Raw genomic sequence first — 17,339 nt, 5'->3', positions numbered from 1 at the left:
TATTTTTTTTTTTTTTAAAAAAAAAGCTACAGATTAGCTTCTGAACAACTCATGACCTGCTGAATATAAGATGCATTTTGGAGCCTGGTAACATTACTCACAACATCATCGCTGAGGGCCTGGGCTACAAACACCTTTTGGCAGTCCAGAACCTCGCTTTCCATGATAGTAGAATTGCCAGTTTTTGCTCCTAAAGGCTAAGATTTTATACACACGCTTCAAAAAATCCATGCACACTTCAAAAATTCTTTCAGGCAACACAAACACCAATGGGCAACAATTACTACAATACACAATAACCTTAAACAGGGGAAATGTGGATTTCAAGACTGCCCATCACTACTGAGCTTCTAAAAGGGCGGTAACTCCTTATGCAGATTTTAGGTTGGATGTATTTCAACAAGTACAGCAAGAAACAGAACAAGAGATACCATCTAAATCCCATTTTATGAAAAGAATATGGAATTTTTTTAAAAAGCAAAAGATATTTTAAATAAGCACCAAACAGGATAATATATTGCCCTTAGACATGAAGCCAAATCCTATTTGTTCCAAGAACAGTTGTGAATACCTGTTCCTCCACAAGTACTTATTGATTTCATTTTAACCTAGGTAATCAGTTTAATAAGACTGGCTAAAAATTAAAGCACTCAAGAGACACAGAGCATACTGGTTTCTGCACAGGCTCCAATAATCCGAAACATGAACTCTACAAGGCAAGAGTAGATTTAATCAATTTATCAGTAGTCTAGCAAAAAAGTTAAAATACTAAAAGATAACTAGTTTTTAGTAGGTTATTTTTCATCTTTTCCTTTAAGAAAAAATATTACCTCTACAGAAAAGATCTTAAGATCAAGTCCACATAATCTCATCTTCTCTGGAAAATGCTGAAAAACATTCAAATATGGAATATGACCTTCAACAACAAACCTGCATTAAGAAAAAGACCAAATTAAAATAGTATTTCACATGACAAATGTGCATATTTATTCTAAAATTAATACACAAGTCAACTTCTGATTTAAAATAACATCAGTATTATGCTCCTAAGCAATTCTATGTGAAGTTACATACCTTAAATGCTCCACAGGACAAAAACCCAGTTCAATCATTTAACAGTCCAGGTATGAATGACATAAGATAATGTCATGGCAATAAGCTTACAACTGACATGCTTATACAGAGTTTGTTCTTCACATTCTTCAGTTTCATTTCTGAAACTGCTTAAGGACTCCTTTAAATAGTATGGATTTTTATTTTCTTTATTCTAAAGCTTTAAGTAAATTTTACTTTTGAAAAACACACTTTCTGCTGGAAGAGTTTGAGACAGGTAATGGGGTAGGGGGAAAAGTCACAGAATGAGGAGCAGACACATAGAACCAAAATCCCATTAACTACATCTGTATTCTGATTTCTTAAGAAAAAAGTATTGTTTTGGTATGAATAGAAATGATTTTGCATACTAATAAAACTTTGCATACTAATAAAGTGTATTTGCCCTCAAATAATGTATTTTTGTTAAAAATCTACATTGCTAAGTGGTTGACAGTCTTGTTTAGGATTTTCCTTTACTTCTTCATATACATGAGACGGGACTTAACTAGGTACTGATTAAAAGTCACCACCAGAGCAAACCCCTGCTCTTCCTGACATTCACACCAGGCAAAGCAAGCACTGAACAAGCACGGATCCTCCCAAGGCAACAGGCATTACTCTCATTCCAGAACAAAGCGTGTCAGTGGGTCCCCACAGGACTAAGCTAGAACTGCCTTCCTGTCTCCTGCAAAACCATTCTGTTTTTTAAGAGAGTACCTTAAACTGGAATAAATTAACATTTCAAGCAGAGAAGACCCTGGTCTTTAAATAATATTAGAGATTTTAAAAACATTTCCTCTCCTGCCAGCTGTGTTATCTGCTCTGTATCTCTCTGGTCTTGCTACACAGATTACAAACTTCTCAGTCTATGAGCTCTCAAGTCCCTCCTGTGCTTGTACAGTAGCTGTAGGGCTGAGCTCTGCATCTGCTCCTAGCACAGGGCAGTACCTAAACACTGCAATCGTAGCTGGATCCCATCCCACCAACTGAAACACCTGAGTTCCTCATAAAGCACAAGCATTCTGCCACTTTCATTTAAAGTGCATCTGGAGAAAAAAAAAAAAAAAAAACCAAAAATAACACCAAACATCTTCACAGACAGAGCAGCCCCTGTTGAGGAGGACTCAGCTCCATCCTGAGCTTGTGGCAATTCACAAGCTCACCTTCCCTTTCCTAGTCCAGTGCCCTAACCATCAGTTGTTGCACGCTACGTAGTGTCTATCTGTTGAATAAAATCCTAATTAAAGGGCAGTTCCTGTGAAGTTTACAGTTACATTCTAATTTAAAACATTCTTAACCGAATTTTCAGTTTAATTAAAAAATTAATTAAAGACAGGATTAAAATGAAAAAAAAATAATCAAAACTCTGTTAGAATTAACCCCTTGTAATGATTTCTGAAAAATACCAGCAATCTGAAAAATCACATTGCCCGATACTTTCTGTTCTGAAGCTCCACACGTCAGCTTCTTAAATTAAAAGGTAAAACTCACTACATAATCCTTTATAATCAAATCCTGTGATGTCCATTTTACTAACAAAATTTCAGTAGCTGCCTCAACCACTGGAAAGAACAATTCCCCACCCTGAGTGGAGATATGTGCTGCCACATATAGTCAGTGAGGTTACCGCCCAAACTCAGCACCAGCCTGATCTGCTGAGCAGCTTGCACGGCTGCTCTGTAGCAAATTTGAGTCAAGGTCAGCTGCACTGAATTGAAGAACTTAAACCTGAGGGATGGTTTCACAAAATTAATCGAGTCAACCTAAAAATTCAACCTAAAGTTGTACTTCCATGCTCCTGCTCTAGGTGTATGCTCCTGCTGCTCATCCTCCTCTTCCACATATGGAACTCCAATAGCAGCAAAAGATTGCTCATTACCCTTTTCAAGAAAGAAAAGCTTGTTTCCCATCATCTAATGAACTGAGGAGGTTCATGGATGGCTCCAACAAGCACAAGAGTCAGAAGAAAGATGGGGATGCATCCCACAGGCAGGAGGAGAGAAGACAGAGAAGCAAGATCTTCCTCTTTCAGCAACAGTGACCCACTACTGGCTCAGCTGAAGATAAGCTTTGGATGACATGTGTTAAGGAGCAATCACACCATTAGCTGTCAGATCTGAAGAGCTGGTACCAAGACATCAGCAGCAAGAACCTCCTGAGCCAGCACAGCAACAGCTGGAAGAAGACAAACAATGGAGACCTTCCTCGGGGTGTGGTGTAGTGGTGATTGCAGCCAAACCACCGGGACAGCTTGCTGCCGCCAAACGCGGAATCCCACCCTCCCTTCAGTCCTCTGCCACACACTCCTCCCTGCTGACAAAAGCACTTGTGTGACTTCTCAGACAGAGGATTAGGTTGAAAAGCAGTCTTTTGTTTTCCAGGGTTTGATTTCAACCAGACAGATTTCCAGCCTCAGCTGACGGCAGGTGGTGGACAGTGACTGTGGTGAAACAATCCGCTTGTGATAAAATGTCCAGTGAAAATTTGTTTTACAAAATTACTTTTCTGCAGATATATATATTTTTTCAACTACTACACCACAACCTGGATGGATGCTAGTACCTAGGGCAAGAGAAAGGGCAGGAATGTTTATGCAGCAGCAGAGAAACAAAAACTCTGATGAATTTCAACTGGTGCTGGAACTGCAAGAGACAAGTGATGTCCACCTAAATAGCTTTTAAAAAAGTACAGAAGTCTTCAGTAACCTGCTGTACCAGGTCAGAGCACTGCAACTGTTTAAAGAATAATGGCATCTTTCCTAGCTTGAAATTACAAAATAAATGCTCTTCTCCCTCAGGTTAAGAGGTGTTTGTATATTCTAAAAATACATGAAACGGCCTAAATACCCTGTTATGAATACAACGTGCTGATGATTCAGGTTTTTAACCCTTACTCCAAAAGCCCAGATTTGGAACAGCACTTCAGAACAGTTTCTTCTGCTGTTCTTCCAAACCTTTCATTTAACAGACAGATGATCAAAAACACTTGCAAGACTACATTGTACCAGTGAAGTGCTTGAAAACTTGACTGGCAGATAAAGCACACAGCCCATGTTCTTTTAATTACAGCTGCAGCACACATTAGTAAGGTCAAAGCATGGAAAAAAAAAAACCCTTGGTCCTCTGCATGCTACAAGGAAACGATGCATCTGTTAAAGCCACACAGTAACGCCACAAACTGATTACAAGTTTAGTCTTGCCAGCACAGCTATAACCTCATTTGAAAGGCATTAGTTCTCACAATCTCCAAGTCTAGCACCTTGAAACTTTTTCCACAAGTCAACAATTTTATTCTTTAGATAAATAATACACAACACATTGAGCATTGTGAGACTATTCACAATGGAAAAGGGTTTAATGTGATGGATAGATGTGAGCAGAGGGTTGTTAAAAATGTTATTTTAAAACTAAAATGTCCCTGTCAGAGGAGGTAATTGTGGTGTTTTTCTGCTAAGTGTGTCAAGTAGCAAGGAGGAGTGTATTTTTGGTGTTGTAAATCTTCTAAAAGCTGGCAGACTGCCCTACCATAGTGCCTAAGCATGTATCACAGGGGAGGAGCTGTAGTTAGTGGACTTCAGGGTAGGGAGAAAACTAAACTGAAGGAAAAAAATCAGGTAGAATTTTATGCACAGCTGTAATTCAGTGGGTTTAGATGAAACAATTTGCCTACAGAGATTTAAAAGGTAATGCTGAATACTTAATGTTTTCTCTGCATAGTTCTCATCTCTGGTGTGTTGCTGTTTGGATTTGTGTATCTTAATGCATGCAAAAATGTGAACATTGTCTGATTTTTTTAAATTTAAATATTCAGAAGTTAGAAAACAAGTATTTTATGATAGTTCATGCGATTTAAAATGATTTTCCCTTCTTCATCAAACTTGTGAAAGGCGAAGACCTTAAGGGTAGGGAGGGAAGCATGATAATGTAATTACCGTCTTATATAACTATCGTATCATGGCAAAACTTTGCAATACAAATGACAATTCTTTTCAACATCACTGTCTGCATTTAATTCAGGCCATACTTTCAGTGCATTCAAAGTCACCGAATCATTATCATTTACCCACCTTTAAGAGTATTACACCCATAAATTGTATCAAAGTAAATGGCATCGTCACATTCAAATAATCTTATTTCAATTTCCAATTTTTAGTTTCTGATTATGCCTTTCTGTACTACATTTGCTACCTCATTTTTTTCTCTCATTTTCCCAGCTTTTTAAATTGTTTTTGTTTCCTCTAAATCCTTTCAAGTAAACACAAGCATCTCTCAAGAACCTCAGTACAAAGGATGTTCTCCCGGTTCTGAATCATTTTCCTGGATCTTTTCTGCAGCCCTGATTTTTAAAGTGCCAAATGCAATACACCATTAATATGCAAGCCACACAACCTACCTTTCCTCTTAACAGTTGACTTTGACAGTTGAGGGGGTTTCTTGTTGGTTGATTTCAAACCACACCATCACACTAAGAGACGAACTTGCAAGGACACATTTGCCTCATATGACCTCACATGCTTTGCAGAGACAGCTTCCAAGATACAGTAATCAAAGTATTGATATTTAATTATGTTTTTCTCTCTAAACAGGATGGGCTGAACAATAATTCTCTACTGTGAACTATTTGCTCCATCCCAGTGACTGTAATTCACTACTTGGATTTTTGCCAAACATTATCAGGCAGGATTGATATATTTATTTCCTAACCACTGACAAAAACAGAGTATGCTACAGTAGTTCTGACTCCTACAGAACTTCCTTAGGAAGATACTAGTCAGTTGTAAATGTTGTTATTGAAAACTATTTTTCAGTTTTCCTATTTCTTAATCCACACAATAAATACTTGTGTATTGCAGGGTGCTAGTCTGAATTCTGTAGCATTTTGCTGAACTTTTTAAAATCATCTTTTATGCAACAGCATATCCAGTTATGCAAATACACAATGATTGGTGCAATTCTGATCGATGCAGGCAATGGGCTTCCCCTGGAGTTAAATCAGTTAAACACTGTTTTGCATAGAAATAAATTAGCTAGTATTAACTACCATACTTCAAGACACACAAACCTCCCCTTTGTTAAAAAGTACTTCCAAAAAAAGTTCTCCATGACCCATCCTTCTGAGAAAGCTTGCACAAAGCTCAAATGTAGCAGGTGGAAGTTGGTGCTCCAGGGGAGAGAGGCCGTGATGGGAGACCAGGGGTAAACTTCATTCATCATGTTTTCAGCAGTTATACCAGTTATATGCACCCCAGGCTGGTGATGATGGACTCGTTGCCCTGCTTTTTAGCTCACAGGTTATACATTTGGAAAATAAAAATTAAATAACTGAAATCTATTGCATTAACTGAATTTTGAATCAGTTTTTCCTTTATTTTGTCCGAGTTTGCAATTTGAATTGCCAATGTACATTTACTCAAGTGTTTCTGTTCCTTAAATTTTGGCAAAGCAATATTTTTTCCTCATTTTTTAGAAATACCTGGTATTTCAACACTTGTTAAAAAGGGGTTATAACATACAAAAGGTCTTCCAAGGAAGATCTGTGAATTCCTTAATTTAAACTATTCAAAACCTATTTAAAATATTTATTGCTAACAAGAAAAGTTGAATTATTTTCTATTCCTTAAGTAGAATAGAATATTCCAGTTAGAAAGGACTTAAGATGGTCATCTAAGTCCAACTGCTTGACCAATTCAGGGCTGACCAAAGGTTAAAGCCTGTTGTTGAGGGCACTGTCTAAATGCCTCTTAGACACTGACACGCTTGGAAGTAAAGGGAGGTAGCCTGGAAGAGGGGACAAGGGAACTGTGTTGCCAGCAACATTTTGTCAGTCTCCATTTAGCATCAAACCCTACTACTGGAGCATGTCAAACCTTACTACTGGAGCATTTTATCTCTACTATATTAAAAGCTATTTGATTCTGAACTCAGATACAAAGATATGCAGGCAAAAAAGGATTTCCTATAATAATTTCTGTGCCCCATTCCCTACGTGAAGCTACTGAGTTGCCTCTCAGATCACTGCATTCACTCAGATCATGCTGCTGGTATGGTTTGTACGATGACAATGATGTAAGTCCCAGAGAATGTTTACTCATTTAATTCCATCATGCTGACAACAGCAAAAGCAGCAAAAGTTTGAGCACACACACCTCCAGCAGATCTTAAGAAATTCTGAAGAAGGATAAAAACTTCTCTACTTCCAAAACCTTTTCCCTTACAGGTTTTTCAGACTCACTGCAAGCAACAGGGGACAGCATTCTCCGAAAGCAGCAATACAAATTGTAACACAATTGTCAAAGAAAAGACAACTAAACAGAGAGAACCTCTCACTATTTCTGACCAAATCTGTAGGAGGGCAATACTGTAGATGTAAATTTTTATAAATAAATATTACTGTATTATTGCTAAAAGCAACAAATATTTCATTGGATATTATTCATACCTTAAGAGTTCAGATAACGTCATTGGTTCTCTCAACCACAGCAGTGCCATGTAACAAAATGAGAGGGTCATTGGCATTGTCATCCTCAGTTTCTCCTTGTGGTTCTTCATTAAATAAAACCTACCATCCACCGATCCAGAGAACACAGAGGTGTTTTCTGGGTTTAAGATAAAAACAGAAAAGGAAAAAAGTAATTAATATGATATACACACGATCCATGGTATACAGAGAACAAGATAAAGGAACATACACAGACCCTTGTCCAGCAACTAGTAACGTTTTGAAATCACTACCTGGAGTAGTTTGGTAGTCTGGGTGATTTTCTACTAAACAGCTTAACCCTAATTTATTAATTTACTGTGATACGAGATGACAACCTGTTTCATAAACTGCTACGTCACTTGACCAAGACGCTGGATCACATGAAGAGACAAAACTCACTCTAGTACCCATCAAAACAGACCTTTTCTTGAGAACTAGACTTAAAACTGGAGTTCTAGGAGGACATTAACTCCTATATAACACGTTAACTATCAGTACTTATGTCCTGGTTTCAGCAGGGTTAGTTAATTTTCTTTCTAGAAGCAGATATAGTGCTGCGTTTGGGACTTAGGATGAGGATAAAGTTGGTAACACAGTGGTATTTTAGTTGTCAAGGACTTTACAGCTTCTCATACTGCCCTGCCAAGGAGAAGGTTGGAGGTGGGGGGGGCAAGAAGCTGGGAGGGGACACAGCCAGAACAGCTGACCCAAACTGGCAAAAGGCATATTCCGTACCTTATGATGTCATGCTTTGTCTATAACTGGGGGTTTGGCTGGGAGGTGGCTCAGCTTGGGAACTAGCTGAGCATTGGCTTTTGGTGGTGAGCAATTGTGCTGTGCATCACTTGTCCTGTGTATTATTTTATTATTATTATTATCATTATCCTTTGCTGCCCTGTTGAACCTCCTTTATCTCAACCCAGGAGTTCTACCTTCATTTTACTTTTGATTCTCTCCCCATCCCACTGTGGGGGGAGTGTGCAAGCAAATGGCTCAGTGGTTGTTGTAGCTGCCTGTCAGGTTAAACCACGACAACTTATAAGCTGGAAATATTAATTATTTTCCATTCCAGAGACAAAGGAACAAACAGTGGGGAAACAAGAGAAAATTCTTGGTGCTTAAAACTATGCCTCAGATTTGGGATTAAAACAAGGGAGATTTGAATTCACAGTCGAGGCTTTGACAGGAACATAATTTACACTGCAGAAATTTTACTGAGGTTAAGGTATGTAACCATGTCGAAACATAAGTATTCTTTTAAAACAACATATCAACATTCAGTGAAAAAGAAACTGCCTTTAGAACAAAAACCAGAGCAAATGGTAACAAAGGTGGGGATAAATATCACCAACCAACACTAACCAAAGCTCCTTACTTCCTCACTGAGATGAATCACTTAAAACTAAGAGAAGTAGCAATGAGAAATTTAATTTAGGGGAGTGATTTATGACTTTTTGGCAGTGAAACCTGTGAGTTCAGGGAAGGAGGAAGAGAAAAAAATCAACCCCTTCTTCCCTACACCAAGACCCAGCCAGGACAAATTACAGTGTTTTGTAGTTAAAGCACACCAGCACAAAATAGTAGTATCCATTCTGCAGAGATTTTCTCAGCATGCTTTCCCACAGACTGTACCCCTGTTTGGATGGGAAGAGCAGGGGCTGGATCCCCAGCTCCCCAGTTGGCAGCTGCAGGACCACGGCAAGCGGCCTGCAAAGAAACACTTTAAAACTTCAGAGAGCTTGGCAGCGCAGCTCCACGCTTATGCTGGCAGCTGACAGCCAAGCTCCTAGGGCGACGGTGGTCGGTGTGTAGAGAGGTCCAGCGCCCACTGACATGCAGTACGGAGACAGACACTGCCAAGTAGCCTGTTCCTGAGCCAGAAATGGTCTTTGATGCCACCTACCGGCTCCTAAAGCAGCAGCCAGGAGCTCTAGGGAGGCTGCAACAGGTTAAAAGAACAGGCTCACACATACACCTCGCACAGACTAAGGACAAGGTGTAGTGAGAGCATCCTACCATGTCTATCGCACATAGGTGTGCCGGAGAACAAAACACTGCAGTAACATCACTTAATCCTTTTAGGCAGCAATTTCACCTTTTACATGAATACTTGTGCTTAAAGGCAGCTTCACAACTGAAGCTTCATTATTAATTTCACATTCGACTCAATTTAAAATAATCCTCATTATATTTGTGGTCTTAATGATGGTGCACAATTTCCTTTTATTCCTTCCAGCTTACGCAAGGCATGACAACACACAGTTACACACATGGAATAATGTAAGAGTTTAATAGGCTTCTCCAGCAGTATCTCAGCCCTACACTCAGTGGAATCTGCTATTAACCCTACACAAGAGTAACAAAACAAGAATGCTTGCACATTGAACAAGCCTCTTAGGGAAAAAAGGGTGTTGAGGTTTCCAGTCTGTAGCAATAACACAGAATCACAGAATCACAAGGTTGGAAGAGACCTTTGAAGATCATCAAGTCCAACCATTCCCTTCCTATGCTAAACACCTCAATAAAAGGGGCACAGAAAAAGGAATGAATCTTCACAACAATGTATAATCAACTACAATGCATCTAGTAGTACTTGTCTTAAAATTCAATACACAAAATAACTCCTGTGTGTGTTTGATTTCACCAAAAAGTACTTTTAGAGTCACTGAACCCTTAGCCACTGCAAATGTTTTCAGTGAAATCAGTATGACTACTTAAAGCTGAATTCAATCTCTGAAACACCAGACCAAGAATATGTTACATTACAGCCTATCTTAAGACTCTCTAGCTGTTCTATAACTCTAAAAAAAGTAATTACAAAAGGCACAAATACCAAGGAAGAACAGAGTTTCTCTGGACATCAAAAAGGGGAAGAAAAGTCAGTAGAACACTGGCACTAGGATTTTTTCACTCAATTCTTTCCTCTTTATAAAATACATCTTTGTGTAGCACCCAAGATGTGTTACATAGACTCACAGAATAGAACCACAGACTGGTTTGGGTTGGAAGGGACCTGAAATCCCATCTAGTTCCCATCCCCTGCCATGGGCAGGGACACCCTCCACTAGCCCAGGGTGCCCAAAGCCTCATCCAACCTGGCCTTGAACAATGCCAGGGAGGGGGCTTTCACAACCTCTCTGGGCAACCCGTGCCATGGCCTAACCACCCTCCTAGTAAAGAATTTATTCTTAACATCTAATATAAGCCTACTCTCTTTCAGCTTGAAGCCATTACCCCTTGTCATATCCCTACACTCCCTGGTGAACAGTCCCTCTCCCACTTTCCTGTTAGAATTTCTCTTCTAACTAGTGTTAGAAGGTCATAATTAGGTTTCCCTGGAGCCTCCTCTTCTCCAGGCTGAACAAGCCCAACTCTCACAGTCTGCTCCAGCCCCCTGATCATCTTCGTGGCATCCTCTGGACTCGCTCCAATAGCTCCATGTCTTTCCTGGACACAGCACTGCTGGACACAGCTCTCACCAGAGGAGAGTAAAGGGGCAGAATCACCTCCCTCGACCTGCTGGTCACGTTGTTCTTGATGCAGCCCAAAAAATAAGCTAAACCACTGGGCACTAAAGAGATGATCTATCCAACTGAAGAAGAGATCTGCTCTTCAGGCATCACTGGCTACTTGAAGAGTGGAAACCTTTCCTGCTAAGAAACAGCTTACAGTGACTCTACCTGAAAATGTAAGGATGAAAGGTACTCACATTGTATTGGCAAAAGTTTGTGCCACCATTTTTTGCAACTTCACCCTACCTCCCCCCACCCTTCAGTTTTTTAATTATTTTTTTTTCAGTTACTGCAGATCAAGTTTCACATTCTAGTACCATTCCTGGACAAAATAGAGAGACAAACATAAAAGAACAAGATTGCATTCTTCTGAGGGAAGACAGGAAATTCATAGAAGAACAGAAGTGAGACATAAAGAGGATAGTAAATTATAAGGGAAAACAAATACTGAAACAGAAAAAGGGAAAGGCAAATAAATAATAAAAAAAAAACAACAAAAGTTTAATATGCATGCAAAAGCTTTAAAATGTATCTTCAAAATGATTTCCAATATCAGACACTGAAGCATTGCCTGGCATTACACTTGCCCAGAAACACCAAACACTCTACTTTGCTATAACATTTTAATTAACATGTTCAGGGTTCTGCAAATATTTTCAAGTTGATATTATGGGCAGAAAGAAGAAACTGATGAAATACTAGAATATTTGTGATAGAGGGTGTTATAGGGAAAGAGACACAAAAGATACAGAAGTACTAAAAATACTGTAAGGAAAAAAATGAGAAAGCTAAATATATCTATGAGAGGAAAAAAAAGGTCTTCCCCCTCAAATAAACTCATGGGTTTTAAACATCAAAGTCACAACTGACAGCTCTGCTATTAGCTAAACAAGTGCTTATTCTTCAAAGCTCACACGTTTGTGAACATCCAGCTTTGCAGATAAAATAGCAATTTTTCCCCACTCCAAACAGGAGGTACAAAGCAAGCTTGTTATAAAATAGAACTTCCTCCTGCATTTCCCATTGCACTTCCAGGTCCTGTTCAACTTTCATCTCTGTAGGTGGGGTCTGGGTGGGGGGAAACTCTTCTATTTCTGGTAGAATATAAAGTGCTCTGATGGCAAACTTCCTAACCAGTTCCTCCAACTCATCATACATAAATAAATGTCATATTTATTTCTATTAAAAAAAACTACACAAAAGTGGTTTCCAGATATTTCAGTTCATTGCTCCTACCTGAGACCCTGCTAGTTGACGAGGCAAAGCTGCAATCAGTCTGCAGGTCCCCCTCGCTTTCTGAGAGAGAGAAGTGAAGGAGGCTGGGTCTCTCCGCTTCACTGTCCACATCGGTACTGCTATCACACACCTGTGTTTCGTACATAAATCATTCTATTATCTACTGGTAGCTACTGTTTCAATCTCCAGTAAAGCATGACAGATGCAAGATCAGCAGTAAATTAAGTTTAAACCCGAATTGTTCATATTTTTATTTCTCTATGAATCACCAGTACGTAAACCCTGAGGGGGAAAAAAAAAGTATTTTAAAAGGATATCTCAAGATAAAAGATTTCTAGTGATCACATTGCATTTTGATCTGCTACAATGACAAGAATGTTGGCAATACATAGGATCAGAGCTCGGTGAAGTTAAGTAACTTCAGGAAAGTATGGTAGCTCCTGATGCATTTTACATTGTAATTTCTGCTCTACCTACTGACTACCTATTCCAAGTGAAATCAGTATTTTTAAATAAGCAGTTGTCCATATTCAGAGAATTATTTGCCTCTCAAAATGGGAAAGAAAACCCAAAGAACAAAACAGACATGTGGAACCTCGTTTAGAAGACATCCTTCATATGGAAGTGACACTAATACAAGCTAGATATGTAGCTTGAACAAAGAAGGTTTCTGTTGTTACTTTTTAAAAGGATGCCCAACATCTCATGGGATTTGAACTTTTCACTTACTGATAATGCTTGGACAGTTTCCCCATCTGATCTGTTGCAATAGGCCTGTTTGCTCTTCTGAAGGTAATGCCTCCAAAACTTGCCCAGAACTTCATCCTGATAAATACCAATGGACAGTGATTACAGCAAAGTTTACAAGATCAGAAATTGCTGAGAGAACTGAGGGTAATTTCTAACTCGGGAATCTGAAAAATGTTCCAGCTTTAGTTTTATTAACTGTGATTTATAAACTATGTTTTAAAATTACCAGAGAAACCCAGACTGTTTTCATATGCTCAATGCTTTTAAACAGGGAGTCATCCAATTCACTTTAAAAATGACAATCTTTTTACACAACACCCTGTTACACACTTACAGCATGCAGAACTCACACTTATATCCTCATACCTTCATTTGTGGACATACTCCTAATGCTTCCAAAGCTTCAGCTTGTTTCTTGAGCACAAGCTGAAACCCTTCACAAACATACCATTCACAGCCTCCATCTAAGTAAAGCAAAAACAAAACAAAACAGTATGGGTTTTTTTTGTTCGTACTGCTTTGGTTTGGGTGTTTTTTAACCTTACACACACTTAATTCCACTTGGTATCAGGATAAAGACATGTCTCTCTATTAAATGATTTCATATCCTAGAGCAAGACCCGCTACCCTGAATGCTCCATTAACTTCCATTTATTCACAGGCTTAGTCAAGAAGAAAAGCTACTGAACAAGCACCATTCTCCACACATTTCCCAAGAATAATATACTTCTCTATAATTTCTAGTGTGGCAATCCAACAGAGAGTTGTTAAGTGACCAGTTTAAAAATACCTGAGAACCTGTCATTAAAAAATGAAATACAATCACTTCTTTCCCATTCCTGGCACAGGGAAGTGGGCTGCATTCTGAAGAGGAACGGTGAAGAATGTGGCAATATTGGTTGTTTTTGCCTGACTCACCGTTCTCGCCCACCAGATCTTACCACATTTAAATGAAAGAGACTTGCTCAAATATTTTAGCAAATCTCAGCACAACGGGAATTTCATAAGGCACAGGCCTTCTCCAATCTACTCATTATTCCCTCAAACCGCTACATTTACTTTTTGCCCTTACATCTCCTTTTCTACAGGCTTTTGGTCTTGAGAAATTTTCTCTGCATTTCTCAATATACTTTTCATTCCCCTCCCATTTGTCCTTCATTACTCTTCCTTCCAGTCAGAGCTCACATCTCACCATCTTAGAAATTATCTGCCCAATGCTTCTGCTTTCCTTTAACAATGTTGGTGTTAACTGTTAACCCCAGATATAGTTTACTCTTAGAAATGCATAAAAATAAGCTGCCATAGTATATGTAACTAAGCTGCCATAGCATATGTAACATAAGCACATGTAACTGCTTACAGGAGGGACTGTATGGAGCTGTGCTGGGTTGACCCTGGCTGGAAGCCAGGTGCCCACCAAAGCTGCTCCATCACAGGATTTCTTTCTTAAGAAGCCTGGAGGATGGCTAATGACCTTCCCAACAGGAGAAATAAAAAGCATGAAGTGGTAGAACAGCTCAGACTTTAGAACCAATATATATAAAGGCAAGCAAGAGGCGTGAAAATTGTTCCCCTCTTCATTCCTCCCTTCACGTCCCAACAATCGTTCTTTCCAAAGGAATGTAGCAATCCACTGCCACCACCAAAAGATAACTCAGGTACTGGAGACAAAACAACACCATGCTCCACTCAGCACTGTAACACAGTTCTGCTTTTTGAAAGTGGCCACAACAGTAGAACACCTTTCCAGCCACCACACATGCACAGCAGCAGCCTTACCATAACACCCTTACGGCCTGTATCATCGTAATGTAAAGATTACTACCCTTCTGAAACATGAAATTAAAAGTATAGAGGTGACCCTGGATGAAAGGTGTAATATTGGTTTAGTTATTGGAACTGCAGGAAATCTCTTTTGTGTAGGTTTGTGTCTAGGTTTCAGGGCCAAGTCCCTGTAATTCAAGACAAGCTGACATTCGAAGAGCTGGACCACTGTCACACCTCACTTACAAGGATAACTTTTCTGATTAGTTTGTGAAAGACACCACAAGGAAGGAACAAAGGAAATCACTGCATCTGAATACATGCCACCAGTATCCTCAGCCAGTACCAGCTTCCACAAATCCAAGTGGCAGTAGTGTATTCATCTCTTCAATGCAAAAAACCCCCAAAACATCACCAGGCTTACAGAGGTCACCTGTTGCACAGGAAGTCACCAAAGATGACTGCTGAAGGTTATGACAGCATCTTTTGTTCCTGGTCTTACAGTCTTTCCTAGCAGCCTGGTTTTGGCCACTGTCAAAGACATACTAGGTTAGGTGAACCCTGGCTGAGCAGACACTTTTATGCAAAATATGGAGGGAAACTCATACATACCCTTTTTTTCCTGTTTTCGTAAACCTTTGGAAATTGTCTGGACTCTTGAATTAGAGAGAAACTCACTGTTTACAACTTCTCTAGTTCTCTGCAAAACAGAAATATATCTCAGCAAGAAAAAGGCCAGGCCTAGCTAACTTAAAGCATCATGGAGGAACTTGTTCAAATTTCCTAAACTAAAGGGAGGGAGAGCATGCTGGGCTTTTCATTCAGAAAACGCAAAAGTAAAGAACTACTATGCTGGACATACAGGTGACATGCATCAGGGTTTGCCTACCCTGGTACTATACCAAAGCACTGCAATACCCAGGCAACACTTCTCAGGCATCCAGATAGCACGCTGGCACCACAGCTACAACACAGTATTTTGAGACAGCTCATTGTACGCTTTGTGATTTCAAGGAATGTTGGTTTTAAACAGTGTCAAGTAAAGCATGAAAAAGAACCATAACACTGGCTTCAAGTCCTAATGCCAAAAAGAAAAAAACACCCTAACATTTTCTTAACAGAAAACCAAGAAACAATCAAAACAAGCCTTTCCCAAGGCCAACAGCTTAGCTTTTTACCTCAGTAACATTGTGGCAAGATCTGCAGTAAAATCTGCCTCCATCAGTGACACCCCAGTTTACTTCTGAACATTGGGCACAGGGTTCATTAAAATCTCTCTGAAAGGAAAAAAAGGAAACATCACCACAGAGTTTCACATGTGTCCAAGTAAAACCAACGGCACTACTGCTAGGCTACTGCACAGCCTCTGACACTATTCACACAGAGGAGTGTATGCCCTTTACATCAGCTGAAGGATGGTAAGAAGTAATCACAGCACAGGCTAGATAACTGTGAGGAAGTAATCTTGGCTGGCAAGCATCAGCTCATGTGGATGTGGACATCAGTACGAGGGGAACAGTAATCCACACATGGCTTGGAGAAAACCACCCACCCAAAACGGGAGCAGAGTAGGAGAGAGAGAGAGAGGGAAAAGAAAAAATACATTTCAAGAACCGGGAGGAAACACGCGAGTGGAAGAAGCCTGCACAAGCTGGTGAGGCGACCTGCCAGGAGAGAAGAGAGGAAAAAGAACAGATTAAAGGAGTTTTTTTCAGAAGCGTCCCACACGAGCGTGCTGGGGACTGGCAGCTCCCTTCTGGCCCGGGGGGCGGCACACCCGCGGCTCCTCACCGGCCCCCGGCCAGGACAAAGCACCCGCCACCGCGGGCTGCCAAGCACTGAGCCCGCGGCCGCCAAGCAGAGGGGTTCGGCTCAGGGCCCCGGCCGTGCCAGGCGGGCGGGGCAGGGCCAGGCCGGGCCAGCCAGCGCCCAGCGGCGCCTCCGCTCGCCCGCCGGAGCGGCCGGAGCCGCCGAACACCCCTCTCCCCCCCACCCCCCCGGCCCCCAGCCGCTGAACGCCCGGCGGGGAAGCGCCTCCCACGCGGCCGCAGCCGGCACACTCCGCCAGCTCCCTCCGGCCCAGTGAAACCATCCGCCCCCACCGTTCCCTGCGCCGCGGAGCCGCCCGGCCCGCACCGTAGCCTCCTCGTCCATGCCGGCAGCCGCGCCGTGACCCGCAACCCGGCAAGCCGCGCCGAGCGCCCGCACTGCAGGCCGGCCTGGAAACGGCAGCCCCGGCACTTGCGTTCCGGGCCTGCCGCGGGCCCAGGCCCCCTGAGCGCGCTTCTCGCTTTGTCAGGCCTGTCGCCAGCGGGGAGATCGCCGCCTCCCGTCCGCTCCGGGCGCCCCTGGATCCTGTCCCGTCTCCCCTCATCCGAGAGCTGTGGGGGTGTGTGTGTGTCTGGAGGGTGCTGAGGGGTTTCTGCTCCCCGGCGTTGCTTGAGGCAGCGCCGGGGGCAGCTGCGTGGCCGGGGGCTTAGGCGGGCCCCAGGGGGAAAGCAG

The 17,339-nt window shown here is 41.2% G+C and overlaps 1 protein-coding gene across 1 annotated transcript in view; it reads right to left on the bottom strand.

Annotated features, from left to right (window-relative positions):
* TAF1B (TATA-box binding protein associated factor, RNA polymerase I subunit B) overlaps positions 1-16,991 on the bottom strand; it is a gene marked incomplete at both ends in the record, with an annotated part of 49,636 nt that extends 32,645 nt beyond the window's left edge. Inside the window, 8 exons of the mRNA XM_084262021.1 lie at positions 831-930; positions 7,534-7,690; positions 12,324-12,453; positions 13,053-13,148; positions 13,440-13,537; positions 15,450-15,537; positions 16,016-16,114; positions 16,974-16,991. Coding sequence (XP_084118147.1) covers positions 831-930; positions 7,534-7,690; positions 12,324-12,453; positions 13,053-13,148; positions 13,440-13,537; positions 15,450-15,537; positions 16,016-16,114; positions 16,974-16,991 — 786 coding nt within the window. The remainder of the gene's footprint in view (positions 1-830; positions 931-7,533; positions 7,691-12,323; positions 12,454-13,052; positions 13,149-13,439; positions 13,538-15,449; positions 15,538-16,015; positions 16,115-16,973) is intronic.
* Between the last annotated feature and the right edge of the window lie 348 nt (positions 16,992-17,339).

Source organism: Gallinula chloropus (genome assembly GCF_964237585.1).
Source record: "Gallinula chloropus genome assembly, chromosome: 3".
Taxonomy (NCBI): domain Eukaryota; kingdom Metazoa; phylum Chordata; class Aves; order Gruiformes; family Rallidae; genus Gallinula; species Gallinula chloropus.
This window is presented reverse-complemented; position numbering and strand designations above follow the sequence as displayed.